Source organism: Fundulus heteroclitus, chromosome 13 (genome assembly GCF_011125445.2).
Source record: "Fundulus heteroclitus isolate FHET01 chromosome 13, MU-UCD_Fhet_4.1, whole genome shotgun sequence".
Classification (NCBI taxonomy): Eukaryota; Metazoa; Chordata; class Actinopteri; order Cyprinodontiformes; family Fundulidae; genus Fundulus; species Fundulus heteroclitus.
Genome location: NC_046373.1, coordinates 20617398 through 20639449, shown reverse-complemented (window position 1 = coordinate 20639449; position 22052 = coordinate 20617398). Strand labels below are relative to the sequence as shown.

Sequence of the window (22052 nt, the reverse complement as noted above, 5' to 3'; positions counted from 1 at the left end):
GAGCCGCTCCGACCGGACGGCCGCGGTCAGAACATGAAGGCCTTCGCTCTAATGCTTCTAAGCAGCTCTTTGAGATCGGGATGTTGACACTGCGATGAGATATTTTGTGCCGCTGTGTGATGCGTCATTTCAAACTGCGTTTTAGGAACTTACACGATGGAGCGACCAGATCCCAAACCCAAGTGGACTGAAGCCGCTGCGCGTGGAACAAACTGCGGACCAAGACCAGCATGCTCTCAATATGAATGGATGAATGAGAATCTTTCTATATTTTGCACTTTTCCAGCCAAACCTGTCTGAAATGACATTATAAAACCCTTTAAAAGTCACGTCATTTTACTGAAAATATTGTCACGGTTTGACTTCTGTAGTCATATTTCAATATACAAATTAATCTTTGTCCATTACATCCTTATACATGTTAATATTTACGCTGAATTGTTTTCATTTCCACTCCGTTAATACGTGAAGAGGAGAGCTGCTGTAGCAGTTTTCATCTGAAGACTGTGATAAAACTATTTTAAAACCATATTATTTATACACGGCAGCGTGGCGCGCGTCACTGTGAGCGCTGTCGCCTCGCAGGGAGGGTTTCCGGCTTAAACGGCGCCTCGAGGCTCGCTGTGGCGTTCGCATATTCTCCCTGCCCATGCGTAGGTTTTTAGCCGCGATCTTCGGCTTCCAGCCACAACCAAACAGGCGTTCTACATGAAATGAGCTCTCCAAAGTGACTTTAGGTGTGCATGCTTGTTTGTCCCGCTTGTCTTGGTTTCGGCGCTTTCAACACCTGGCAACCTGCCCCCCCAAACCCGAGGCTGGGCTGCAACGCTTACGGGACGAAGGAGCGGGTATGACGGCGCGAGTTACTAAAATACGCCCGGCGCTGCCAGAAATCTCGCCAAGAAACGAGGAAAATAAGAAAAAAAAACAAAAATGAATAAAGACATGACGGAAAGCAATAAGGAGCTTCCAATAAAAAGGTATAAGAGCTGAAATGAAACAACCACAAGGCACGCGAGATGTGCCAAAATGAGCGGCAGCCAATCATCTAAACCAGGGAGCTGGAAAGGGACTGAACTGAAGCATATTCTTGTCTAATATGCAGCGGCAGCCAGAGATAATCAGCCGCCGCCTGCGTGTGTGGGGACATAGATACAGCACGCCGTGAAAGTAATCACACCCCTGGAACATTCTCGCCGTGTTACAACCGCAACTATGAAATCTTTTTATTGGGATGCTTGGATTACGCTGCAAAAAGAAAACTAAAAGTAGGTAAAATGTCCCTGTGCATTTGTCATTTAATTGAGAAGGCAAGTTTAAATGATCCGCCAACTGAATAAGAGTTTTGCACTTAACAGGAACAACTCATCTCCATCATATTTGAAGTATTTTAATCATCTTATTTTAGGGGTCAGAATACTCATTCCATTGCCAGATTATTGCGCAAATCAATGACAGACACACTAATTTCAAGAGCGTCTCGCCTTTAGTTCGTTTTTTGCCGTGTTCTGTACTCGTCCAAGCTGTGAAACGAACCGAAAGCAACTCAGGAGTCCAGTTGGGGATTTTCCTCGGCTCCAACCCTAAACGTGAACAGAACGGCCTCTGATCACCGTTTGCCATCACCAAAAGATCCAGAGAGCTCTCGGCTCCCTGGCCTTGTCGGGAAGGCCGCAGCAGATGGTGACTGACGATGGCTTCGGTAACACAGCAGCCACGGGAATTAAGCCGGGATGCTGCCTGTGCTGGGCTGTGTGTGTGCCCCGCGCCGGAGATCATCGAGTAGCGATGATGGAAGCTGTGCCACGCGGCACAACTTCTTCCCGGTAAGTTAACCAAGACGACCCGAATCAAACGGCGCCCTGCTGAGGCACCGTCTCAACGTCTCCTGGCTGTCAGATGGAGTCCTGCGCCCTTCTGAGAGGCTGGGATTGGTGACAAACGAGGGGAAGATGACGATGAATGAGATTCAAGTTTTTTCGAAAACAAAAATAATAAACTGTGGGCGAGCATTTGTTTTCAGCCCCCTTTACAGTGAAAAGGTCCAATGAAGGCCCTCCAATTACTAAATTGAGTCCAGATTTGTTTGACTTAATCTCGGCATAAATCCAGCGGCTCTGCGAAGGCCCTGCAGGTTTGGTGGAGAACATTAGGGAACAAGCAGCATGAGGAAGACCAAGGAACCCGGCAGGCGGGTCAGGCAGACAGCGATGGAGAAGCTTACAGCAGGGTCGGCGTAGAAAATTACCTCCGTTCAACCCAAGATCCAAAGTATAAGGAGTAAAAGCGGAGCTGTTCAATAAATGGGAGCACAGCGTACCGCGGCATGTCCCAAAATCCCAACCACAAAGATCTACTTGGATGCAACATTATGTAGCCATCTGTATTTTAAGTGTAAGGCAAGGCAAGGCAAATTTATTTATATAGCACAATTCAGTACAAAGACAATGCAAAGTGCTTTACATGATTAAAATATAGCAAAGTAAAACAGAATAAAAGCAAGTAGGAATAAAATGTAGATAGAAAAAAATAACAAAAATGTGGTGATTCAGTTAACTAGAACAGTTGAAGGCAATCCTAAACAAACGTGTTTTTAATCTTGATTTAAAGGAACTCAGGCTTTCCGCACCTTTACAATTTTCTGGAAGTTTGTTCCAGATAAGCGGAGCATAGGAACTAAATGCTGCTTCTCCTTGTTTAGTTCTGGTTCTAGGTATGCAGAGCAGGCTTGAGCCAGAAGACTTTCTTAAAACTTTGGATTCTAATAATGTATCCATTCCACTTGGACTGCTCTAAATATCCACAAATAAAACCTTACTACTGGCTCCATGACAAAAAAAGAAATAAATCTGGGTGTATAACAATGCACTTAAACGTCTCAAATATCCTGTAGCCCTACTGCAAACCTACCAAGGCACAGCCATCCACCTGAAACCTACAGGCACAGGGTAATTGTAGAGGAGCTGCACAGGTCTGCAGCTCAGGTGAGGGAACCTTTTGACAGAACCGTTGGTTGTGCGTTCCGGAAGCATCGTGCTGTACGGGGGATTCTTTCCTCCAGTAAGGACAGAAGCTGGTCAGAGAGGCTGACTGGATGGACGGATGGAGCCAAACACTTGAGACTGAGGCAGAGGTCCGCCTTCCAGCAGGGCTATGAGCTTAACCATACGGCCGGAGCTACAGGGGACTAGTTTAGATGAGAGCGTATCAGTGCGTTAGAATGGTCTAGTCAAAGTCCAGAGCTAAATCTTATAGAATCTGTGGGGAGACAGAAAAATGAATCCTTACAGGCGCTGCTCAACCAATCTGACCGAGCTCTACTGATCATGTAAAGAAGAACGGGCAAGAATCTGACCACAAAGTCCCGAGTCAGTGGCCCAGTTTTCAGATTTATGTAGACAAAAAGGAAATAGTGCATCGTTCCTTCTTCGTAAAGGACTTAAAGGGGTATGAAAACGTGGAGTGAGTCGACCCACAACACCTTGAAACCGGTTCCTTCGCCGAGATTAGCCTGACTTAACGGCGACAGCCCCCCTACCTAGTTCCTCTGCCAGCTTCGACTAACTTTCTGCTAAACGTTAGGGGGATTAGACCGAAAGGAGAAAATGACTTAAGAATAAGCTGAGCAAAGCCGTTTTCGACCGTTCGGCGAGTCTGCCGAAGACGCTTTAAGCGGCTGATCTTATTAAAACGGGCTCCGCGGTCCGCAAACCAATCAGCCAGAGAACGCGGTCGGCTCGGCCCGAGGCGGGACGTGACGGAGACTCGCTGCGCTGCATGTGGACCCGAAACTGATGAGGCGGCTTTTCTCTTTGGCCTCGGCCTGATCGCTTGGCAGGCGGTCGTCTCTCTTCTTCTCCTCCTCCTCCTCCTCCTCCTCCTCCTTCTGCCATCCCGCCGCCCTTCCCCTCACAGCTCCCGTCTCTCTCCTCTCTCTGCGTGCAGGTGTGCTCACCCACAGAGCTGCATGCCGACTTCTGTCAGCGAGAGGACAAGGATCCATAAGCACAGATCCTCCTTGTTCTCCCTGCAGCCCACCGAGGGCACGCAGGACCACTTCCACTAAAACAACGTGGAGTGGGAGGGAAAGCGGAGCGGCTGAGTAAAACATTTAGGGGTAAGGGGGGGAGAAAATAAAGTTCGCTTTACAGTTTACCGCCTTGCAGCCGACGTGCCGCTCCCGCCTATTCTCCGCAGGACGGAGGGGTTCTGCAGACGGGTCGGTCACGCAACAACGGTCGCATCACAAGCAGCCACGCTGGCACCGAACAAACAGCTTGACAAAAGCTGCGTCGGCCGCTCGTTTGCCCGCCGACACGCAGATGTGGTGCAGTATTTCCTGTTCTGTCTCGTGGGCGAGGAACCCGGCGTGGGGGGGGGATTAGTTTAGTTCTGCTGTCTGGTTTTGTTTCTGGGCCAACTCGGACCCGCTCCAGGTTATGCTCTTGTATTAGAGATGACAAATAGGCCGCTGTGTGTATTAATAAAAATCAGGTCTCTCTCTTCCTGCAAATACATGTTGAGCTTTTTTTTTTTTTTTTTATTACCAGGTATGTCTAGTTTTATTCCAGGAAGAATTACTCTGCATATGAATGACCAGAACATATTAAAGGCCAAGCTCCAGAACTCCTTTCAGTGCACCAAATATCAGAAAAGGGCTCTCGTTCGAACACCTGACAGTAAGAACCCCGTCTCTCTCTTTTGATGAGGGGGGGGCTCTGTGAACAGCGGCAGTGAGAGTGGCGTGCAGGGGGGGAAAAAAGCGAGGAACAGCCAGATCTGTGTCGATAAACAGCCGTCTGCCCGGCGAGTCTCCGCAGAGAGGCAGGACACAGAAGGAAAAGGTTCAGACGTCCGCTGCGACGGAATGTCACCGCTGTGTCGCGGCTCCCTGGGCTGTGGGGATATGATGGAAAATAAAAATAAAACGAAATAAATCCAACCTCTGACAGTTTTTCAGAGCCAGCTCCAGTGTTTAAACACCGATCTGAATACGAACCAGGAAGTCAATCATTCCACCATGCTGGGATCTTTTTTCTTCATTTAGATGCTGGTAGATGAGACTCTTCTGCAGCTGTAGTCAGAATTTACTTATTTATGGTAAGGCTGGGCATTATATGGAGATTTTAAAAACATTGAGATGTTCTTATAAAGAGATGAGACTATATTGTTTATATCGAGATGGTCTATGTTGCGTTATAATTATACTTGTGTATTCTAGTAGGTTATGTTTCAGCCGTTTCTCATATTTATTTAGATGTTTGTTAAAAATTTTTTACCTGCGAGACATTAGGAATAAAGCTTTGATTTAAAAGTGCCTTTTTATAATTACTTTATCAAAGATCAATATTGTATATCGGGCATTCAGACTACAAATATTGAGATATTATTTTCGGTCCATATTGCCCAGTCCTAATACGGGGTCAACGTTTCATAATTGTAGCAAAAAAAATGTTTTAAACAAAGTTATTTTTATTATAGTTAAAAACTCTAATGAATTATTTATAATACATTTTTTAATGCCCCAATAGGTGATTCATTTTACAGCTGGTGACAACTAAAAATATAAAAACAGCTGCTTCTGGGGTGTTAAAAACAAAAAACAGTCTATTAAAATCATATAAAGTGCTGATAAGTCCAACAAATGAATAGTAAATAAATGAAGGAGCATGGTAAATCCATCACTTCAAGATAAAAACATCAATAAGAAATCACAGTGGCTAAAGGGGCATAAAAACACAGCAGTCATCGGTGATGAGAAACAAGACCCTCTGTCCAACTAGCCCTTCAATTTGCCTAAATAAGGGACATGGAACCAGGGAGGGATATCCTGTCTGTCGGCGCTCCGACAGACAGGATGGAGGTAGGAGCTGGCTGTCCAGGTCACTCAGGCTGCTTTAATGAGCGCCAAGGATTTCTATATCAGCAAATCAAAGACAAAAGTCAGACCAGGTTTGATATGAGTTATAAAATCAGAGCCTAGGTTGTTGAATGTAGCCATTTTATGAAGACGGAAAAGACGTAGCCGACCTTTCCTGCAGAGTATTTCTGTGTTTGTATTTCAGATATCCATCAGCGCTCTCAGCCACCTGCCCCAGGATGGTTGACATCGGGAGCAGGGGGCTTGTGTCTAAAATCTACGGCCGTCTCATTGGTTTTAGACACATGACCGCACCAAGATGATCAATTATCAAAAGAAACCGTGTTCCAGAGCGGCACGATGCATCAAATCACAACTGGCCTTACAATAATAAGTAGCTGCAAAGAACTGCTTGGAGGCAGTTTTTGGTAGGATATTAAAGTTCAACTGTGATGCGTAACAATAGGATATTTGGCCTGCTGGACGGACTTTCATCCCTTGATCCACATTATCATATAGCACATGGATTATCAAAAAGGCTACTTTAAGGCGTCAGACACATTTAATAGTACAGTTTCATCACCAAACAACACCTAATAGTCCGCTCTGCATTACAAATTAAAAGATACCGACATTTATTGCTGCTCTCATGGATCCTGTAGCCCACAAAGAGTTTAGAACAAAGATGCAATAATCGCCCTGTCCCTAGCCCGTATGTATATTTCTGACACACGCCGAATGAGAAAAATCCATAACAAAACTAATACGGTTCTTATAAACCCAGAGTTGTGTTTTGGGCTTATAAGCTTTACTTCCACCCGCGCAACAGTAAAGCTTAATAACCAGGAAGTAAACGTGACGCCAATGAGGGGTGCGTGTGAACCCTCCGACAGCAGCTGCGGCTCGCCGGCGTCTACCTCTTGCTGGGTAGCGCGGCTGCAGAGGGCTTTCAGAAAAAAACGTCATCAAGAAACGCAGCCTGGCAGGCGAATGGAGAGCTGAAAACTGGGGCATCCTCTCCGGTTCAGGCTGAATGAGTCGAGCGCTGCCTCTCGCTCCTGTAACGCAGAGCGTCTTGAATGGCTGCTTGGTAAAGCTCGCCGGTAAGTCCCATTCACACCCCTGGTCACATTATCCGCAGCAAAGAGGCTAACCTGGAAGGGGAGGTCAGGAAGGATTATTTAGTCGTAGGGAAAGTAGCCTGCTTAAGGTTGTCATACAGAGGGGTGTGGAAAAGCTTGATCGCTAAAGCAAAAAAGGCAGGAATCTAATCCTAAGGGTTGCTTCTCCTGGCCAGATACTGTTCCAGAAAGACTAATCTGCACATGAACCCCCTCTTGGCTGAGGCGAAAGCTACACAGGGGATAGAGCGAGTAACAACGGAGCGTCCATTTCCCACAGCAGCCATTCGTTTCCTACGACATGGATGAGTTTGTCCAAAACTGACCTTCCTCCGGCAACCAAATAAAAGCTGATGGTTCTCTCAGCGTCTCAGGGCAACCAGAGGCGTCCCCTGCCCCAGTCCTCCGGTGATTCAATTAACTAGCTAATACAGCCCTGCCTAAATAGTCCTGGTAACCAGCAGCTCTTTCACTCACTAGCCCTCACAACTTTTTGAACCTGCAAAACAAAAAAAATATATATATATTTTATCTGTTCCTGACCCGTTTTCTAACAGGAACGTGATGGATCTGGACACCACCAGTCAGGCTGCGAAGTAGCATCTAAAACATGATTTTTCTGCTCCTTAGGCGTTAACGACTGTAACAGTAATGATAATTTTCAGTAGAGTGCGTGTAAAGAAGACGTGATTGAGCCTGAAAGTAAGAAGTTGTGTCTGAAAGCTGAATATGGAGGCCAGAATCGGTCATTTTTGTCCATGGTGCGCCAAGTGATTCGAAAGAAGGTTTTAGTTGCAATTAAACTTACAGAATTAGATGGATGTCAGATTGTTTTGGGAATTCTAAACCATAATAACTGAATTTCCATCTTTACTAAATGAAGAGACGGCGGTGATATAGTTCCAGCACTTTTATTGAGAAACAGAGCAGAGATCAGATGGAAAGTTATCGCACCCCACGGTCCCGCTGCAGTCTGCGTCTGCCCTGTCTCTGCCTGTCTCGCTTTTCTGGCTCTCCATTAATACTGCACAGTGGCCTTGGCATGAGACAAAACAAAGACAGTCTATCATAGACAATAATCATTCTACGAAGCATTCGGCCTTGCAATCAGCAAACAGTGGATCTTATACACAGCCATCATGTCCACAGGCCTCCTATGTCCGAGTGGCGTGAGGCCATAGTGATTGCAGAATAATATTTTTTATAACACAGATCTAAACCGATAGCTATATGATTTTTTTTTTAAAGGGCATATGATAGTTATTAGGGGCAGCATAGGCATTCTGGGAAGGCTACATGTTCCCTAGGTCAAATCCCACCTGCTTTACCAAATCGATAGACATGGGAGAAAGGCTCAACATAGACATTCAATGTACAGATAAGATGAACAGCAGCCAGGTAAAATAAAAGTGGCTCCGTGCTGGACCAATCATGTGGCTGGAATAAAGCCAGGTAAAGCTGAGCTGACGCAGGCCATGCGGTAGCAGCCAGGCGTGCTAACGGCTAACGTTTGTGTAGCTGCAGCCTCTTACTTCAGGTAACAGGCAGAACGCCACCAGGGATAAAACTGAGCATCCAGATACCTAGCCTCATGAGACCATCCTGATCTCGTGAGCTTTCAGGGTTTCACTCGCAGATCAGTCTGGCTACTTTCCGTTAAAGAAAATTTGGAGCAGTTCACCAAACGGACGTCCAATCAGCGTTGGCTTTGAGGCGGGTTGAGGTGTGACGCAACGAGAAGATCGACAGTTCAGTCTAAAGAACATGGCGGCTTCAGCCGATGAAACTAGCGTTAGCGTGGCTATCCAGCAAGTTTTATCGGAATTACAGAGTATTTCTTCACTGAAAGAAGAGCAAAACACTGCTCTAGAGGCTTTTCTCAGAGGAAAAGATGTTTTTGCTCTTCTCCCGACTGGTTTCACAAGAGCTTGTGGTTGTGTCGCTGTTAGTACGTCATATGCTTCGTTGATCTGATTGGTTTATTTGGCCCGTCTATCACCAACATAGGCCAATCAGCTAACCAGTATTTTCACCCCTTCGCAAAATTACTTCAACGAAAGTTTCCAGATGGATATGCGGAGCAAATCCATCTGGCGGAGTCAGGTTACCAGATACCATGATATAGACCTAAATACTAGGGCTGGACGATAATTCAATAATATATATCGATTGATTGACATATATAACGATGATAGAAAAAAATGGTCAAGTAAAAAGGTCAATAGAATAAAAGTTTTCCTTCCATTCTAGCCATGTGGATTAATATTACCCTAGTTACATCCAACCAAACACAAACGCAGACACAGGAACGCTACTGTCACTAAGCTCCGCCCTCTTCAAAGAGTTCAGAGAGCATTCGTTCTTTTTCATTTTTTTTAAAACGTGCATTTTTGGTAAAAAGTTGGTTGAATAAATGGTTGAGTTTGAATTCAGTGTTTGTATGTTTTATATATAAAAAATGGATCGCTAAGCAACAGCATAAAAGGGCTGCACTTTATCATATTGATCGATATAGATCAATATGATATCTATGTTTTTTTCTATATCGTCCAGCCCTACTAAATACTGTGGCAGGATTATCGCCCAGCCCTAGTTTCACCTACATCCACATGTGTGACAGAGTGAACGGAAAGTGATTTATATCACCCGGGTGCTACGAACTCACTTCTGGATGGAGTCCCTTTGTTCAGACCGGATAAGGCTAACATGCGGGGAGGCCCGCTTCCTGCTGCTGCCGACGGAAGCAACAGATTTACTCAGCTAGATTAGGAATGTTTCAGAGTCTTGATTGGCTCATTCTTTAGGAGAGTCAAGACATTGCATGTAGCAGAAAAAGATGTGGGTAGAATCTATTGTGAGAACGTTGAAACGGACAACCTTCGGCTTAAAAACGGAACATCACCAGCCTCTGTAGGCAGATGGTAACACCGTGTACGAGGGTATGATTTGAGAAAAGGCTTTACAGTATCAGTAGGAATACCGGTCAAGCCCTCCGTTTGTTAGGAGAATCAAAGCGTGTTCTCATGTTTTCCTAAACAACAGTGCATGTCCCACACGTTTTTGCAGCCCTTCCTAGGATAATCTCAGCTGCTTGGAGATAATGATACCCTGCATTTGAAACAGAAAAATAAGCGAGGATGGAAGGAGTACAGGAGCTGCTACTCCCACTAATTGTGTTCAGGCTTTATAAAAAAAAAAAAAAAAAGAAGCTGAGGTGCAACATTTCCGTGCGAGGAGATTTTCTTTTCACAGCACTTAGCAATTTTCTGCAGCAAAGAATAATTCATTACGCCTGTAAGAGACGCTGCGAAAATCCTTGCAAAGGCGTGAACCCGCTATCAAAGCGTTTCGTGAAAACCGTAGGATTGAACGGGGGAAATCTGTGAAACTTCGGATATTCCGGGTGTTAAGGCAGCACCGGCGCACACGCGAACCTTAAAATGGGGGCTTTTGACTCGTTTTGATCTCCTCCTTACGTTCATCATGCAGATTCTCGGGCCTAAGCCTGCCGCCGAGTGCAGGAGGAGCAGAGAAATCACACTCAGCTTTTATTTTAAGCCCATTTTTTTGGGGGGAAAAGGACAGTTTTGTTTCCTAATACTTCCTCAGCATGCATTTAGAGATATTTTTAAAAGCATTTAAACTTCATTAGATTAGATTAGATTCAACTTTATTGTCATTACACAGGTACAAGGCAACGAAATGCAGTTTAGGTCTAACCAGAAGTGCAATAGCAACAAGTATAGGATAAACAATGGTTCCATAAGTACAGGTCTTGGGTTTCTACTGAATAAATATAGAGACGAATACCATTATAAACAAAATTTTACTGATAGATTTGTCCTTTGCATGCAGGAATACTGTAAGGTTTGTTAAAAAAAAAAAAACGTCTGGAAAGGGTGAGCCTCGCTCTTCATGTTCCAGGTAAGCTCGCAAAAAAAAAAAAAAAAAAAGTTTATTTTGAGCGACCCGTTTTTCACGCTCTCCGCCCAAATGAAGACTTTTCAATTGCGTTTAGAGAAAAGCTAAAATAATTGCTGTGATTTCCAGATTTTCATTGTTAAAACAAAATCTGACGACTAAACCTGCAAACAAAAAGAAAGCAGATGAGCAAAAGGCGGTCAGGCAAGTAGAAAGGCGGAGACGAGCACGCTTTCTTTAGCTGCGGGCCTCTTCAGACGTCCGTCCGACGGCGTAGAAGTGAGAAGGTGCGCAGCTGGTGGATACTACGGGGGCAGATGGTGAAAAAGGACAAGCATCCTACTTGGCCTTGGCTTGACCTCATAAATACACCCCCCCCGCGTCACATTTGCCAGACTTATGCAGAAGTTTTGCACTGCAGCTACATCACCAAGCTCAGCCGTCCTCACCGCAAGCAGAACCGCAGCCAGGTCCGATTTTATTTTAGCTCTAGATCATAGGGATACGGTGCTTTAATCAAACCGGGTTTTAACGGGTTTAAAAAAAGCCGAGTCCTCCCGATCGTTTCCAGGTATGCAGGTCACGCATTAAAAAAAAAAAAATTAAATTAAAAAATGAAAACACGCTCCGACACTTTCCTGAAAATCTTTATTGGTGCTTTCAGATGCTTTCGTCCAATTAGAGGCTGACAGATTGCGCTCTGCGGCGGAGGCTGACGATCAACCAACTTTTAGCGTTCACTAACGACGCGCCTTTGAAGTAAACATGGCGTTAAAAAAAATAAAATAAAAAAAGAAGAAAAATAAATCAGTTGCAGTCGTTTTGAGTTGGATTCAATTATTCCGGCAAACAATCATGAGGCAGACCGCTCGCTTTGCATTCAGGCATCAACCGCGCAGACAACAGCCCCACATGCCTCATTACCTTCTAATTACATGAGCACTTTAGTAAAGCCAACTTAACCTATATTTTGAACACACACGCTGTTTAAAATAATACAAATATGGTTTCAGGAAATAATGGCTGAACAACCGCTCTGCTAAAAAGTAGTTCACTAAAAAAATAAAAATAAAGGGGGCTCTGGCTGTGCTGTTAGATAAATATGAGCATAACAAGTGTTCCTCTAATTGGATCGTATAATAAACTACACTAGACCCAACAATTATGTATTATTCCAAAAGCTGTTTATTAAAGCCACAGAATGTGCTGTGGAAAAGGGATGCTTTAGCTCATCTCGTCCCAGTTTTATACCACCACTACGTTTATTTTTTGTTTGTTTATTTAAACCGTCCACTCATCTTTAAAGCCCTTTGCTGGTGTCGTTGGATCAGAGCTCAATCCGTCCATCAGTGGTCCTTTTATTGGTTCTGATTTTGATTAAATACTGAAAGAAAAAAAATTTTCGTGGAGTGCATCAGAAGTAGGGTGCACCGGCTTGATCGGCCACAATTCTCTTAATCTTTGGAAAACGGTGATCGGCCGATTCTTAGATGTGAAACTGATCTTATCAACCAATCTGATCCACCTCTGCAGTGGCCTGAAAATCATCCACTTTCAATGTTCTAAACTTTGATTTCTATTTGAGAGCAGTTTTTTGAGACATTTTTACTGTTTCACTGACAGTGTGAGTTATAAAAAAGTAAATCAGGATCGGCGTGTCAGGCTTTTTAAAGATTGGTAATCTGTGATTGGTCAGAAACCAGCAATCGGTGCACCCCTAATAAAACGTAAAGTCTTACTAGATGATCTACTTTGATGCACGTACAGAGTTTAGTATTTTTTAAATGCTTATTATACATCTTACATTTCCCATTCATTTCCCTGCTTTTTCCCCCCCCATTTTTGGAAATGATGAGAGTAAAGTCATAAAGTTGTGAGAATGAAGCATCTTCTTCAAAACTCTTACAAAAACATGGAGTCTTCCCCTGGATTAAAACGAGGAATCTTGAGCATCTTGTAAAGTTATACTTTGGTATCAATTTCACAAATAAGAAAGTCCTAAATCTTTTTAACAAACCGGCATCCAATTATTATTAGTGTCAGGATTTTGAAACGATTGTGCAAACTTTATACTCGTAATGGTCTTCATTCTTGTACACCCAACCTGACTTTATTCTCCTAACTTCCCAGAAAGAGTATCGCATGACAGCAATTGTAGGTTAAAGAAAATTAATTATTGGCCACAGGAGTAAATTTTCTCAAAAAAAAAATAAATAAATAAATGATTTGATTAATTTCACATATTGGGAGAAAAAAATGATGTTTTTTCTGAGGTCTCGAAGTCGTAAACGTTTAAGAAAAAAAATCTTTTTCCATGAAAAAAAAAGGCAGAAATTATATTAAAACAAGTATATTGCTGACATTGTAAAATCAGAAATTTTGGACCCCCCCCCCCCCACACACACACACACACACACACACACACACACACACACACACACGCTTTTGGCAACCCCAACTCTAGTACATGCATATGTAGTATGCCATTTATCCCAATGCTACCCATGCTAGTTGCTAATATAAGAAGCTAGGCGTGTTTGAAAACATGAAAACTCTTTTTAAAAGTATGCAGTGTGACGCTCTCTGGTCCCAACATACACAAGGGAAGGCCCCTCTCAACAGGAACGCCAGGGGAAAAAGCATCTCCTTGTATTTTGGCTGCTAAAGAGAAATTTAGGAATCTGCTAAAACTGATATTGGCAGATCAAAGCGCTACAAAAATCCCAACAACATTGTGCTTGGCGGATCTCTTGCACATTGTGCCGGTTCTTTGATGTCGGCGTGTAATGGTTGTGAAGCCAAAGCAGCTGATTAGTCACTGGATCAGTCATGTGGAAACTAACTTTTCTTTTTACTTTGGGCTTTTCCATCTGCAATAAAAAAAAGGTTCAAGAGTCCAAATTCGCAGCCGGCATTGGAAAGTGCAAGATGGGGGAAATTGTTTCAGAGAATCACTTTAATGTGCGAACATCAATTCGAAGCATCTAATGCAAAAAAGAAATATTAAAAAAGGATACTAAAAAACAAGAATAAAACTCACTGACTGGTATAAGCCGCCAAAGACACTAGATATCACCTGGAATGAGTTAAATAAGCTTATTAATATTTTAAATCATGCTGTACTGACGGTAACACTAATCCAAGAATTATACAGAATAAATGTCCTCTTTTACAAAAGCGGTAAAATTAAACATTAAAAAGAGAGCTTTTACAGAAAAAGAAAAATCAGGTTTCATCACCCTCCTATTCACAGCTTCAACATCCGTATCATAGAAGAAAAAAAAAACCCAGTGAAGAACACCTGTCCGGTTCTGATAGGCCCGCACCGCCTGATTAAAAATCACGTCACAAGCTCTTGTCACACACGAACGCAGCGGACGGTCGGCGGAATACTCTGGTAATTACGTGCAGACCTTTTCCACCACTTGTTTTTTTTCACTTCAGAGTTTTTTGTTTTTTTTTGTTCTTTTGCTGCAGAAGCGCTCTCACAGCATGATAAACAAGTGAGGAGGAGGAGTACATGTCCAGAAGGCTTAGAACGGGTATAATGCAGATACATAGCGTGCAAAAGGAAGAAAAAAAAAAACGCTATTCTTATAGTGTGAAGAAAACGGCGACTGAATGCATTCCATAAGCAATAAAATCAGGTCGTCAGATTTAAAGAAGAAATCCATAAAATGGGCACACTTGCTGCACATGCTCCGCAGGGTGTCCTGTGTTTACATACAAGCCTCACTCGCCCATTATACCATGATTTATTTCACGACTGGGAGGCACGTTTTACCCGTGAGCTCCGAGGAAAAGGGCAGAAAAAACCTGGAGATCCAGCAGCCCTCAGAAGTTAACACACCCTCGTTAAAATGCCAGGTTTTTGTGCTGGAAATGATACATTTCTGTTGATGGTTGGACAAAAATGCTGATGAACTTATCTGGAAAGATAAAACCCGTTCGTGGGTAAAAGCTGCACTAACTGTGGGCTCAGTCAGAAGCGCCATGTGGTTTCTCTGCTACGAGCCCGTTAGCACGCCACACCTCAACATGGCGAGATGTTCAGCTCTCTAGCAGGAGAGGAGCAACCCCAGACCAACAAGCTGCCACCACAGTGTTTTCCTGCAGGTAATGTCCACTGCTCTTTTGTGCTTTCTGTAATTGTGGAACAAAAAAATAAATAAATTCAACCAATACTTGTTGACCCACAAGGTTCGGGGAGATTTTATACCGGGATGGGATCTTCCTTTTAAACTGAAGTCTTTAAACCCCCCTTCAGTTCAGACTTTGGCAAAAATATCTTTTGTGCAGTGATGCCGTCACATCTGAGCCTCCCTGATCTGCTTATATCTGCTCTCGTCCAGCGGGTTTGGACAAAAGTTACATTTTAGCAGCGTCACCGTTGTCCCATACTGTCAGTCATGATTCACTGTAACTGATGGCACATGTGAACGCAACAAAACTGAAAGTTGAAAGTCAAACCCAGTATCAACCGGTCATCAGTTTAAGGTTTTCACACTTGTGGTTGCTTTAAGCTTGACGCACGTAGGTCCCACGTGGAAATCAGACGTGCGGACACAACGTCTGCAGCATTGCTGCAGAGTGCGAGCCCTTCCTCTGAAGTAGCGCTTTTCTCCTAGACTCTAGAGGGCAGCGTTGCGCTCCTACGCCAAGGGTACTACACCTCTCAACATGTGGAATTAGAAAATTTGTTTAACATTTAAGCATCTTCCCTTCTTCCAAGAGTGATGAATTTGTCAACTGTGGTGATTCTTTTTGGGCCGAATCAGAAAAACGTCTATATTTACGAACCTCCGCCAGAAGGCAGGGCTAATTTTATTTGTATGGCACATTTCGGCACAAAGACAACGCAAAGTGCTTCACATGACTAAAATATAGGAAAACAAAAACATTATAAAAGCAAGTTGGAATAAAATGTAGAAAATGTTAAACAAAGTAAAACAAATATTAAAAACAGTTGTACTACAAACTTGAACTAATAATGTTTCAGTAAAACAGTTTAACCAATAAGAGTTAAAGGCAATCCTAAACAAATGTCTTTTTAATCTTGATTTAAAAGAACTCAGGCTTTCAGCACTTTTACAGTTTTCTGGGAGTTTGTTCCACATAAGTGGAGCATAGGAACTAAATGCTGCTTCTCCATGTTTGGTTCTGGTTCTGGGTATGCAGAGTAGACTGGAGCCAGAAGACCTGAGTGTATCTGGAGGGTTGATACACTGATAACAACTGTGGTTCAGCGTGGGACTGCTCACGTAATAGCAATCTTCCCTCATCACAAAAGCCTCCCATTTTAACCCGGGAGCTAACTTTAGACCCTCCGTACACGGTTGGTACGTCTCGTTTCAGACTGGGGAAAGAGAAGTTAGTTGGACGGGCCTCTTGCGTCTCTTCAGACCACTCAGCTCAGATTTATGCATCAGTGATTGTCAAACGCTACAAGGTGAGGTGAAACAGCCAGAGAACCGAAGCACACCCTTATCTCACAAAAAGCAGCAGCAGGGACCTGGAAAGGACTCGTAACTAACATAAAAACGAGCTACTTGTAGCAGCAGGACCGACCAAATTTAGCATGGGGACTTCTTCACACAAAACACTTCATTTGATTTAGAGCCGCCTTCAGAAAACTGAACCTCTCTTCTCGACAAGGACACAAGGTTGCAAGGGAATTCCCTTATGACCTTCATCAATAAAAGACCAAAAAAAGAAAGAAATGTAACCAAAATTGAAGAAAAAAAAGAACTTTCTGACTGAAATCAGAACAGCCAGAAAACAAGCAAAACTCATCAAGCAAGTCTTTGACAAGAATCAGCGCCGCTTGCGTCGTTTGCACGTCGCCTGACATTTTTAGAGCGTCTAAATCCAATCAGATTCCAACAAATTGCTGCCTTGTTTAGCTACGGATACGACGGGAGAGGAAAAAAAAAGAGCCAAAACATCAACAACAGCAGCTCCAATCAAGCGTGTCTGAGAACGATGGCCCCTTCCAATCAGCAAACGGTAAATATCCAACAGCTCCTGTACCCGGTTTAAAATAAAAAAAAGGTGAGAAGATTAAATCAGGGAAAACAGACTAATAAAAGAACCAAAAACCATAATCTGCAGCAGACGCTGACAAAAACTTGTTTCCTTGTTAAGACCAGCAGCATGGAGCAGAGTGCATCATGAAAGAAACATGAAAAAAAATGCAATAACGATTTTAGACAGGGGGGTCTCTGGGCACTGCTCCATGATGCACACAAACGTAGAGGTCAACTTTTTTCACACTTAGCAGGAGGAAACTGAGGTCTCTTGCACAAGTATTCACATTTCCCACATCCTGTTAAGCAAGTTAAGACTACCTGGTTTTCAAATGTTTTGACACAGAAAAAAAATAAAATAAATCCATAGCTCGGGGTGTACGTTTGTGACCTATGACGCTGAATGTACGAGCAGCGCGAGAGCAGAGGCCAGCCAAGTGGGAGAAGGCTCCAGTCAAAGTCCAGATTTGAGCAGAATGAGTTGAAAAATTATAAAAATAAAAAAAATAAAATGCTGTTCCCAGACCCGCTCCATCCAGTCGGATTACGCTCGTGTTATTCTGAACAAACAGGACGTGGGAAAGGGCCGTGCTCCAAAAGTCCTGCAACTGCAAGAAAAGATGGACTCAGGAGGGACTGAACGTCGCTGCACGCCACACTTTCCTGATCTTTGTCATAAAACGTTTCAAACAACTTACACTTTCCCTTCGAGATCACAATTCTGGGCTGCCTGCTGGGGTAGAAATACAGACTTCTGCAGCCGCAGCGCTGAAGCAAGGCAGCACCAACTGCTACAGGAAGGTACAGCGGTGGAGGGGGATTACACCACAGGTAATGTATGTATCTGCTAATGATTACTAATGAACGTGACACACAGGGCCGGCCCTGATTAAAGAAAGGTCAGTCCAGTAAATCTCCCCCCCCCCCCCCCCTGAGTCAGACCCGAGATCACCTGAACCGTGCGGAAAGCGCTGCCGGCTTTACGGCTTGGCCTCGGGCTATAGAGAGCAATCAAGTTATCAACATAATTGAAAAGGTAAGTGTCACCCTGAACGAGACGGAGCACCCGTCCTTGGAAATTAATAAACGGGCCACGGAGTCTGGCCGAGCGCCACGCCGCGCAGCGAGTGGGGGGGGGGGGGGGGGGGCGGCGAGGCGTCCCGGCCCGCGCCACGGAGCGCATGTGACACGTTCTACAACGAGGAGTAACCCTGCGCTGCGATGACAGACTCGCCGGACCGGATCGGCTGGTTTCCGTGTCAACAGCCTGCAGTGATTGCGGTACGGAGGCCCAGAAGTGACAACATTGATTATTTTACAGTAACGGTGGATCATTTGAGCCGGTTTTGGAGATATCTGCATCAAGCAAAACCGCTTTAAAATTAAAACGTAAAAAAAAAAGAAGTTTAACGAGCAACTTTGATAGATTCGCTTTTAAAATCAGATTCTCCGCTCGGCAATTTGATGGACGAGTCTGGGCTTGGCGGTGGCCAGGAGAACAGTGCGCGTCCCACTGTTCTGGGCCAAGTGGAAAGTTTGGTGGAGGGGGGGGAGGGGGGGGTTCTGGTGGGGCGGTGGTTGCTTTTCAGGAGCTGGGCTTGGCTTCTCAGTTCCAGTGAAAGCAACTCTCAATGCTTCTCGGACCAAGAGACTTTGGACATCCTAACTTTTTTTGGGGAACTCTTTGAAGACAGCTCCTTCCTCTTCCAACCTGCGTCCTGACTGAGAGCTAAGCCTGCTCGTCCAACATCAGTGTCTGACCTCACATATAGGCTTCTAGAAGAATGGTAAAAAAAGTAAAGAAACAAGCCATAAAAACACCCCTGAAGCTCGAGTACCGCCATCCTAAGAGTTTGATCTGTTATACCTGCAAAAGGTGGATGGGTTCATGTGTTAGCCAGACTTTTGGCAAGATGGTGAGAATCGACCCACCGAATGATCACTCTCATTTAGTTAAGTTTGAAAGAAATTCCAAACATAGTTCTGATCGAGAGCTGAGGATCTCATTTGTTCCCCTCGGTCTAACGCAGCAAAGTTCTACCTGAGGATGAAGACTCCACAAAAGTGTTTTCCAACCCTGCCTCCTCTGCGTGATTATTTCTTATTTTATTTTTAGACGTTCCCCTGGACCAGCACACCTGATTTCATTAGATGGCGGGTTACCAGGCTGCAAACACCGGCTCCAGCAGCCTGCGGCCGCACTGAAGAAGAAGAAGCGCCACAAGCTGCAGGAGAGACGCTGTCCGACCAGACCGGTTACGCAGATCAGCAGGATGAACGTCAAGGTCCCGCAGACACGCCGCTCCTCTGAAAACTGCAAGAGATTGCGCGAAAGGACAGGAGACCCCCCCCCCCTCCCTCTCATTCACCGATCACCGGGAGAACCGAGCGTTTGTCCCCCCAGCAGGATGCAAATCAGCCTCTATATGAAGTTTGTAAACTTATCGCTGCTACTATAACTTACGCCAATACATCGCTGTGCGTCATGTTTAGAACAGAGTAGAATTGAAATAACCTTTTTTTATGTCCCAAAGTGGAGCGGAAAATTCAGGACAAACTTTTTTTTTCTATGCATAAAAATAATAATAATAATAAAACCCCTAAATGGGTCAATTGACGCGCCTTTCATTGGCAAAACAAGCGGCTGCTGCTTGCACAAACAAAAATAAAAAATAAAAATCAATCTGACGTGCTAGCTTACCATGGGTCAAACTCGTGGATGATGCTCTCGAACCGGATCACGGCGAAAAGTCTGGAGCTGAATCCTGCCAGGCAGGCCAGAAAAAGAATGCTGAACGAGAGTAGAGACTGCCACCCGGCCGGCTGTGTCAGCCCGCCGGAGAGGCCTCCTTTGGCCCCGGCTCCTCCTCCACCGCCGGCGCCCGGTCGGCTGTTCCCGTGCGCCGAGCTCCCGGAATTGCCGGACGCTTTGTGCTTGCCGTCGCTGGCTGCGTGGTGCTCCGCCATTTCTGCGTGCGATGTCGGTCGGATTCGTTGGCGAGCGTCCGTCCCCCCCTCCACTTCTTCTTCTTCTTCTCCTCCTCCTCCTCCTTCTCCACCGCCGCCTCCTGACGTGCCTCCCGAGTCTCCCTCCGCTCCGTAACCGCGGTAAACTCCCCTCGGTTCTTCCCGCTCAGGGTTTCCTCTTCTCCGGAGCCGCTGCCGGTGTGCGTTTTAGACGTTGCTTTTCAGTTGAGTGCCGCAGCCGTCACGTCCCTGCCCGCAGACTCCTGCCTGCGCCACAGAGAGCAAGCGCCGCTCGTTCAATCCGCTTCACGACTGAACGCCGGTGGGAAAGGGGCGGGAGGGGTCCGGTGGGCGGGGCGACGGCCAGCACTTGTGGCCTTTCACAGATCGACAGGTACGAGGGGGCGGGGCTTTAGGTTCACCAGCCAATAGCGGAGGAGATTTGTGTCGATTGCCAAACAAGCTCACCAATGGATAAATAGTGCCTGGTAGTGATTGGAAAAAGAAAAAAAAAAAGATCATCTGCTGCATAGATAGGTTCTGTAAATACAGAATAACCTGCTTTAAATTATTGCTTAATATTTGCTAGTTAATTACTTTATCTTCCAAATCTGTTTGATTATTCAATTCAATTCAATTTTATTTATATAGCGCCCAATCATGAAACATGTCATCTCAAGGCACTTTACAAAGTCAAGTTCAATCATATTATACAGATTGGGTCAGATTATACAGATTGGTCAAAAATGTTCCTATATAAGGAAACCAGTTGATTGCATCAAAGTCCCGACAAGCAGCATTCACTCCTGGAGAAGCGTAGAGCCACAGGGAGAGTCGTCTGCATTGTACATGGCTTTGCTGCAATCCCTCATACTGAGCAAGCATGAAGCGACAGTGGGAAGAAAAACTCCCCATTAACAGGAAGGAAAACCTCCGGCAGAACCGGGCTCAGTATATATTATACACACACACACACACACATATATATATGCATACATACATTTATTTATTTATTTATTTATTTATTTATTTATAAAAATTGAGCCCAGACCATTCATTACTATTTAAACCACCCCCACAAAGTCCCCACCTGGATTTGCCAAAGTAAATTTGCAAGAACTTTTTAATTGGATAACTACAGCATGGATCTTTACGTTTCCGCTGGTAAGTTGTTATTTAAGTTGCCAGCCGACTGCTGCGTGTACCTTCTCATTTCTTAACCAAATGTGTCAGACGCCACATCCTGTGGTTGTTGAAAGGATGTTAGTCTGTTTCAGAAGAGATATATACATGTATATGTATATATTTTTTGGATGCGTCAAGCAATGAGATCTCCATCAATGGAGATCGCTAAAACTGGGTTAAGGACTTTCCATTTGGAAGGACAACTTTGCAGAAAAAAATTTTGCTGGGAAAAAAAAGCCTTTATGATAGTAGTCGGTGTTCACTTAAACGCTTGGTCAAATTTTAAAAATACAATGGCAGAACTTCTGGTTATGTATGACAGGGAAAGTAAGAGCCTTTCCACCAATGGTGGCTGGTGATACTTTTTTTGTGAGGGTGCTATACAAATTGCAGTCTTCTTCAACATAAAATTGTCCACAGTCACTTGCCTGCTGGATCTTTAAGTTTGGTCATTTTGGCCCAAGTTCCTTTATTTACTTCTTTTTCTTCCATTGAAAGTCTTGTGGAATTATTGTTTTGTCAATAAATGACGGAATATTGTTCTGTTGCAGCATTGTCTCCTATCTTTTCGTTGTTGTAGTCTGACTCCTCCATTTGCACTGGTATGTTTGGGTAATAGTTGAGCCTGCGCATCTGAACTGCCAGGGGTGTGACTTTTGTTGATAGGCATGATGAATTATTCTGATTGGATGAAGAATGACACAAAAAGAGTTGCTCCCCTTGGATAATCTTAAGTAAACATTTAAATATTAATTAGGGCAGCCAAACGGTTCCAACCATACTATGCACTCATTTATATATGGCCTGTCACCATTGAAACGTTAAAATCAGGATGCCTAGACAAAAACTAACCTAAAATAAACCCAAAACGGAAATGGACATTATTTTAGCATTCATTTGCAATTTTGATTGGGAGGCACACAAGCGCCCCCTATTGACGAGCCATCCGACGATGACACATTGTGAAAGGAA

The 22052-nt window shown here is 44.3% G+C and overlaps 1 protein-coding gene across 1 annotated transcript in view; it reads right to left on the bottom strand.

Moving 5' to 3' along the window:
* The window catches only part of LOC118556514 (dolichyl-diphosphooligosaccharide--protein glycosyltransferase subunit STT3B-like), a gene marked incomplete at its 3' end in the record, with an annotated part of 119042 nt that extends 98815 nt beyond the window's left edge, over positions 1-20227 (bottom strand). The window contains 1 exon segment of the mRNA XM_036145338.1: positions 19630-20227. Within this exon segment, the coding sequence (XP_036001231.1) occupies positions 19630-19895 (266 nt within the window).
* Between the last annotated feature and the right edge of the window lie 1825 nt (positions 20228-22052).